The 8074-nt window shown below is 35.6% G+C and overlaps 1 protein-coding gene across 1 annotated transcript; it reads right to left on the bottom strand.

The window, feature by feature from the left end:
* Nucleotides 1-2857: 2857 nt before the first annotated feature.
* Nucleotides 2858-7509, bottom strand: LOC115975037 (sm-like protein LSM3B). Its single transcript, XM_031095673.1, has 3 exons — nt 7265-7509; nt 6501-6596; nt 2858-3165 (listed from the first exon to the last, which is right to left on the bottom strand). The coding sequence occupies exons 1-3, from the start codon at nt 7379-7381 to the stop codon at nt 3085-3087; spliced, it is 294 nt and encodes a 97-aa protein (XP_030951533.1). The 5' UTR covers nt 7382-7509; the 3' UTR covers nt 2858-3084.
* Nucleotides 7510-8074: the final 565 nt, after the last annotated feature.

Genomic DNA, 8074 nt, shown 5'->3' with positions numbered 1-8074 from the left:
CAAGTCCATGAGTTTTTTTCCTCTCTTCTCTTTCTCCTACAAAATTTAGACTATGCTCATAACACTCACTTTCATATGTGCAAATTTATTTTCTATACTATTAATAATGTATTAAATGAAAATATAATTATTTTTTATTTTGTTATTATTATTTTGAGTCTAAAAAGCTAGAATGCCAAGAAAAAATTATTAGAATAAAAAAACCAAAAAAATGTAAATGTTGAAAATAATAAAGAAAATGTCTATGAAAAACTAATTTTGCAATATGCTGAATATGATGATAACATTGACTTAGCCAAGATGATGAAAAGATATTATTATTTTGGTTCATATATCATGTATTACTTCTAAGTTTAATCAATTTGAATATGCATGTTATAAACATAAGTTAATTTGATCTATTTAGTTAGTTTTATTAAATTTTATTACATAAATAATGATTAAATTGGTCATTAGTTGAATATATTTTGAATTTATAATGAATATACATTTTATATATGTATATCTATAATTATTTTATAATTTTATTAGGTGTTTGTGTATCTTATGATACATGATTCGATACGATACACGATACAAAAAAAATAAAAAATCGATACAAAAAAAATCAAAAATCGATTCACGATACGATTCAAGATTTGACAACTATGCTGAGTGGTATAACTTGAATAGTTGAGTGTGAAATTATATCTTGATGTCTTTTACAATTGTAGTATACAAATATATAATGTTTAAATAGATGATGAAATGGGTAATGATGATTAGGAATTTAGGACGGTGGTTATAAGAACCTTAGAATGTGAATAATTAAATGTTCACTTCACCTTAATATTCATCTTGCTTTTGGATTTCATATTGTAGTTAGCTAGAAAATATTTTCATATTGGATTTCAAACTTAGAACTTAGAACTTAAAAAATATTTTCCATATGTTTTGATAAATATTTTGGCATTTGGTTGCTAATTAAATATTTATTGAATTTTTTAGATACATTAGGTCAAAACTTAAATATATTTATTTTGTTAGTATAGACTTAGCGATATATGATATGCAAATTACATCATATGATGCAAATCTAAGTTTTTTTTTTTTTTTTTTTTTTTTTTATTTTTTATGGATGAATTTATAATTTACGTGATTATTCAACATACAAAGCCATTATAAATGTGTTTTTTACTTTAAATCTGAAAATAAGTAGGATCTTACGATTCACAATCTGATCCTACGATCTACAATCCCACTTACCTTCAACGATCCTATGTAAGAACCTGATTTTAACAACCTTGAACTTGAGGTATAAAACCCTTATATTATTTTTATGAACTCTTTTAGAGGGGCTGTAAACTAAGAAGACCATCCGTTGCTGGTGTATGGGGTCTGAAAGATGAAGAAATTATGATATTTTCGCTTGCAAAATTAAGCTCAATGCCCTCCTTGATTCCCAAAGGGGCCACAAGGACTTTTACTTTTTACTTCAACTACATACTATCAGGCTTCAAGTGTCTAACAAGCCTTTTTAGGCTAGAATAGAATTTTATTTCATATCCAAAAAAAAAAAAAAAAAAGTGTCTAACAAGCTTTTTGATATTGGCTTTTGATCTCGAGGGAGATTTTGGTTTTCCTCCTGGAAATCGCGTGATGGATTTGCAGGCAAAACTCAAACAGCTTAAGTTACTAAAAGTAGACGTTGGAGGTAGTGTAAATGTCCCAGCACTTTGGTCACAAACCCAACAAATTTTGGGATTGACATATATCATCCACCAAGAGACCTAAACACCTGAGAGAGAATCAATAAATAAATGTTCAATGGGCTCCCTTCTCTCATTTGTAGAGTGGGCAAAGGGTGTTGTCAATGGGAAATATGCTGTTCAGAACTACATATCGCAGGGATACCCAACACTACTGTCCATACTCCATAGCATCAACTACAAGCTGTTGTGCATCTTTGACTTCCCAATAGTTTCACATTCATGAGTCCAAGGGCCCAGAGTTGGAGAAACGTTCAGCTTGATCGCTGACACAGGTGGATTTGACATTAAACCAGCCCCAAGTTGGGGAGCCCAAATCGCCTTTGACAGGGAGTTTGGATTATATATATATATATGGACGGATAAAATCTTGTTTGTTGATTCTGAGGTAAAGATTGAAGAAAATTGTCCTCTATTCCATTCTCTGACATCATTATTAATCAGGTCCCCAACTCAATTTATGTAATCCAGCCCTCCTCTATGGCCTTGCTCTAAAAACCTCACAAATCACAAGGTTTGGCACCCATGGGTCTGGTAGTAACCATCATTCAATAATTAGCATTTAAGCCTAAAAAACAGATGGGTCATCAGAACCACAATGAATTGGGGGGTTATAAATTTTCAAGTTGAGTTAAAATCAAAATAAACGTTGCATCTTTTAAGTCACTTCAGTTTCTGCTTCTGCACCCTCCAGTGAGACAGTAGTACAAAGTGTCTATTAAGAGTGGTGCAGCATTATTGGAGTTGGGTACCTATTATGAATTGCTTGTTAGGATGGTAAAATAGTTCGCTAGACTTCAAAGCCCTTGCGGGGGCAAGGCACTAATTATCTTCTTACTCATTCGACATATGCATCCTCTTCTCACAAATTTGTGGACCATACAATTGCATCGGTTGCATGCAATCAATCAATGCCTTACAGATGATGGAGACCACACACGGATGGACCCCACAATTTTTAGAGCTTGGTTGCACAAAAGCTTTACACAAGATGCTACCTCCCAGGAGCGAAGGTGTTGAAATATCTCTTTCAACCATCCCAAAGTATTATCATGATCCTGGTGTTGTGCACAATGATTCAACCTAGCAAATCCCAGGATTTTGAAAGATTACCATAAAAATGTGCTTTACTCTCATGCAAAAATGAAAAGGGGACCAACAACAGAGAGTGCAGTACAGAAGGTAATCAAGTGTTTTCTAAATCAGTAAGATAAACCCTGAATAATATATAATTCAAACATATTCAACACTGCAATGGAAAATAAGCTTTGATAAGGTTAAGAATACAGTAACATAAAATATGTCATAGTAGGTATCCTACTCTTCTACTCGAAAATCAAGCTGTCCTTAGTGGCGGGGAAACCAATATCACACCATCTCCTCTAACAAAAAGGAATGGCATTGTGCGCCTTGTAGTCTGTAATGAAAGAAAAAAATGTAATCAGTTAAAAAACAAACATACAAGTTAATAAAATGACATGTACTTTAATGAAGCAAAATAAAAATAATAATCATTTAAAATGTCCAAGATTAAGTAGTGGACATGAGTTTGGGGGGGAGGGGGATTGGAGTTAATTCCAAACACACATGATTCACCCAACAACATTTCCAGAATATTGTTATGTTTATTTTGTTTCATTAAGTGTGTGTTTGGCTCCAAATTAAAAAGCCAGATTATTTTATTACTCAGCTTATTTTTGTTACTATTCATGGGCCCATTGCACTTTTTGATACTATTCATAGGTCTCATTGTACTGTTTAAACTAACTTTTAAGCGGATTCTAAACAGACCTTAAATACTTACTATTTTGCAAACTTTCAACAGTTGTAGGACAAACAGATTATATTATTTTCAACCAAACTTAGTGAGTCTACATAAATTGAGGAGTAAGTTTAATATGCTATATAGGTCCTATAACGGAAAAGGTAATATACAGATTTAATCATTCCGACATTTGATGGTGGTTTTGATTACAAGGAATAGCTTTTCCTCATATTTACAGAAAACTATTCATCCTCAAAAAGGCAGAGAAATTACAATTTACCCCTCTAAATTATACTCCAGATTACACTTTACACCCAAAACTTTTCAAATACACGTTTTGCACCATAAACTATGACCTTTGTTACACTTTGCACCCCGATGTTCAAGTACGATGCTACGTTGGACAAAAAGCTCAATCACGTGACTCGTACGTGACTCTTGCTTAAGTAGCACCAAGTCAAAAGACCGAAATGCCCCTCTTCCAAGTCAAAACTCAAAATACGTATCACAAATCCTTGGTTTCAATCTTTCCCTCTCACTCACTATTTGGTGTTTTTTGGTTGTGATTCAAAACTGGTATGGTCAACTCCAAGAGCTAAAAGTGGCATCCATGATCAGAGCCTGCTTGTATGATTCATCTCGTCTCTCAATCTCTCTCTCTCACTTTCATGGCAGATCTTGGTGATAGAGTGGTTGAGATTTGTGTTTGTGATCTGAATGTGTTGATCAGAAATTGGGGATTTGTGTTTGTGGATCTTTTATGGGTCGGTTTGAATTTGTGTTTGTGATTTTGTATCCAATTCCTGTGAATTTGTGTTTGTGATTTGATTTTTGGCATTGGATCTCATGCTCGAAAATTGGTAGCTATGCGATGGTGTGTGGGTTTTTGATTGTGGATCTCATGGGCTGTGCGACGAGGTGTGTGGTCAAAAATGGTGGAAGAGTTTGGAGAGGGGGGTTTGCTACTGGGGTTGGAAGAGGGGCATTTGGGTCTTTTGACTTGATGCCACTTATGCATGAGTCACGTGGGAGTTAGGTGATTGAGCTTTCCGTCCAACATAAGAACAGACTTAACGTTAGGATACAAAGTACAACAGGGGTCATAGTTTACAAATGCAAAATGTGCATTTGAAAAGTTTAGGCTGCAAAGTATAATTCAAGGCATAGATTAAGGTGGTAAAGTATAATTTCTCCCAAAAAGGGTGACTTGGTTGTAGTTTTGATTACAAGGAATAGCTTTTCCTCATATCTAAGGAACAAGTATTCCACCTCAAAAGGAAGGGAATAGCTATATTGTGAGCTAGGTAATAACTTGATTTTTTTTTTTTTTTTTGGTTTTAAAGGCGGTGGGAGAAGCATAATTCCATGACCTCTGAGTGTGTACTGTGTGATGGACGAATGATGGTACAGAACCAATCACAACAGCTCCAAAGCATTAGTTGGCGGTGTCCTAATTCTTTTCTTGTTCTTCCTGACTCTCTCTTTCTCACTGATCATGTCCCACCCCAATGGCTAGAGCCAATGTCCATTGTCAATGCCACCCACCAGTGGTGTCCTAATATTCTTTTCTTGTTCTTCCTCACTCTCTTTCTCGCTGATCATGTCCCACCCCAATGGCAAGAGCCAATCTCCATTGTCAATGCCACCCACCACCTCCTTCTCCCTCTCCCCCATTTTGATCCAATCCCTCCGTTGCAACCTGCTCCTCTCTGATTTGGTCCACCACTTATTCCCTCCCTGACTTTTTTTACTACATTCAAATCGCCTACACACCCCCCCCCCTCCTCAATCCTTATCATCACCTCCCACTTTTCCTCTCCTCTCTCACTCCTTAATTTTCTGTCATTCTATTTTTCTTATTAGTTATTTCTCATATAAACAATTTCATAATAGATGACTTCAAAGAATTAAAAATCCTTCATTCTCTTACCTATATCACAAATAATAAAAATAAAATCCTTCATTAGCTACAGCAGGCCAATTCAGTGTACTAGATGATTGGCTAAAGGGACCAGTGTGCTATAATTCAACTAGCACTCTCTTCCCATAATAATGGGATGGAGGATGAGGTTATGGGTTCACGATCCATTGGGTGCGTGTTTAACTTACTAATTAATTAAAGAAAAATGATTGGATAATTTGCAATTTGGTTATATCTCACCGTTACGACTTAAAAAGAAGAAGATTAGGATTAAACCATTATTGCAACTAATATCCCCACTAATTTTTATTCCTACTTCTATTCAAGTTCCCTTTAGTATATCAACATGCATTCTTTAATTCTTACAACCACGAGCCTCTTGGCTCAGTGGCATTTTATTTTTGGGACCCTTGGGAGTGAGCTTAGGTTCAAAGCTGCCCAGGGAAACATCCCTCACTTTACTGTGGCCAAAAAAAAATTGCATTCTTTTTTCACCGCACAATAACACTATTCCATATCCATCAGCTTACAAAAGTTTAAAAGTTACTAAATCGTTCCAGATGGCTATTGTTATATATTAGAATTTAAACAATAAAACAATAACATTTCATAAAAAGATCTGACAGAGACAGACTTTTTGATAAGTATAAAAAGAACTGATAAACATGCCCCGATTAAAGGGTAATCCCCAAAATAGGAGTAAATTACATCCCTCAGCTCCTATTAAGGTGTAAATTCCATCTGTGCTAAAATCTATAGAACACTTTGCTGTGGAGGTTCCTACAATCAAGTTCTAATTATATGAGATTTCTACATGACTTGCCATTTTATTTTTTGTAATGAGAGTAGATTTCAGAGTATAAATTGATAAAGAATCTTATTGACTTCAGTTCTTCCTTGAATAAATTTTGTTAGGTTTAGATTAAAAACTTTTCAGACATGAAAAATATGAAACTGCAACTTTCAAGATCAAAGGTGTTTACAATGTAACAATAAAGATAAGATTACATTTCAAAAATACAAAAAAGAAGAACAGAAAAGAAACAATATGAGATAAAGAACATACCCGAACTATCTCTTCATAAGTTTCATCATCAATTTCTACAGTGGTAACAATTTCTTCAACATCACCAAGAATCATATTCAAGTGCTGATCATAAGCCTGCAATGCAAAGGCAGAATTTTTAACCACAAAACCAACCAAAATCACATGGCTAAAATCAAAGACACTATACAAGGTGCTGTCCTTTTGTTGTTGTTGTTGTTTTATTGATAACATATGGAATATTTGTAACCCGTCATCGTGTAGCCTAGTGATTGAAGGCTTGGGATGAGCTATAGACCCAGACATCTTGAGTTTGATCCCCACTAGGAGTTCCCTTGGCTACATGATACAGGGTTCTGGTGGGTGGGATCGTGTATCCGTGGTTTACTCCCCATGGGCGGGTCCGAAGGGCCTTATCTTGGTGAGGTTCCACATAAAAATGATAATAATCTTTCTAAAGAAGAGCCCTTTGGACTCGCCAGAACCAGTTTCCGGGTAAGGTAGAGGGCATTCAACCACAACGGGAAAAGGGGTTTATGCTCATGCCCAGGAGCTCAACATTGCCCTCACAAAGTGGATAACAAAAGGCTCAAATTGGTTCTTTATTTTACAATAAATTCATGAAGAAGAGCCTGGTAGTGCTAGACAAATACTGTTGCTGAGGAAATTTAAATAACCCCCAAGTCCGTAAAGTAAGCAAACAAAACCCTAGGAGGGGTATAATACAAACACAGCACAAGACCAAGACCAAAGAAGAAGAAAAGCAGTGAGAGAGAGAGAAGTACATGGAGTTTGCCGCGGAGTTCACGGTCGGAACGGAGCTTGACGTAGATGCGCTCATCCAGGCTGAGTCTGATGAGATCCAAAGGCTCCTTCACTGCGCTTTCTTCCTCGCTCGCCATTCTATTTTTCTCTTTCTTACTTTCTCAACCCCAGCTCTCACCGTCTTGATCGTAGCTCCGTTTTCTCTTGCTTTTTATTACTACTAGTGTTTGGAAAGAAGTGTCCGATTGGTAAAGGTGGAGGATTCTGGCATTTTACCCCTAATTTTTTTAAAAAATTAGCAATATGTTCCTGTTTGCAAACTATATAGGAGCGTGCCCCTTTTTCGATACTCAATTATCCTAAAATCGAGTTCAATTAAATACTCGATTTGTAGAAAATCGAGTTATGCCCGATCAAACTTAAAAAAAAAAATTCCATGGAACTCGAGTTTCAGGAAATCGAGTTCCATGCAAAAAAAAATTTTATAAGTGTGATTGCCCTATATTCAGGGAGCCCTATAGTGGCGTTTTTAATCCCTATAGTGGCGTTTTAAGGCCCTATAGCGGCGTTTTCCTGTAAAAAAATTTTATAAGTGTAATCGCCCTGTTCTGGGTGCCCTATAGTGGCTTTTTATGCCCTATAGTGACGTTTTAAAACCCTATAGCGGCGTTTTGGAACTCGACTTCCCTAAAATCGAGTTCCATGTTTTTTTTTTTAGTTTTATTCGGCATAACTCGATTTTCTACGAATCGAGTATTTTATTAAAACTCGATTTTAAGGTAATCGAATATCGAAATAGGGGCATATCCCTATATAGTTTCGAAATAGGG

The sequence above is a fragment of the Quercus lobata genome, chromosome 2, assembly GCF_001633185.2.
Source record: "Quercus lobata isolate SW786 chromosome 2, ValleyOak3.0 Primary Assembly, whole genome shotgun sequence".
NCBI lineage: Eukaryota > Viridiplantae > Streptophyta > Magnoliopsida > Fagales > Fagaceae > Quercus > Quercus lobata.
The sequence above is the reverse complement of the archived record's forward strand: the minus strand, read 5'-3'. Positions and strand labels throughout refer to the sequence as shown.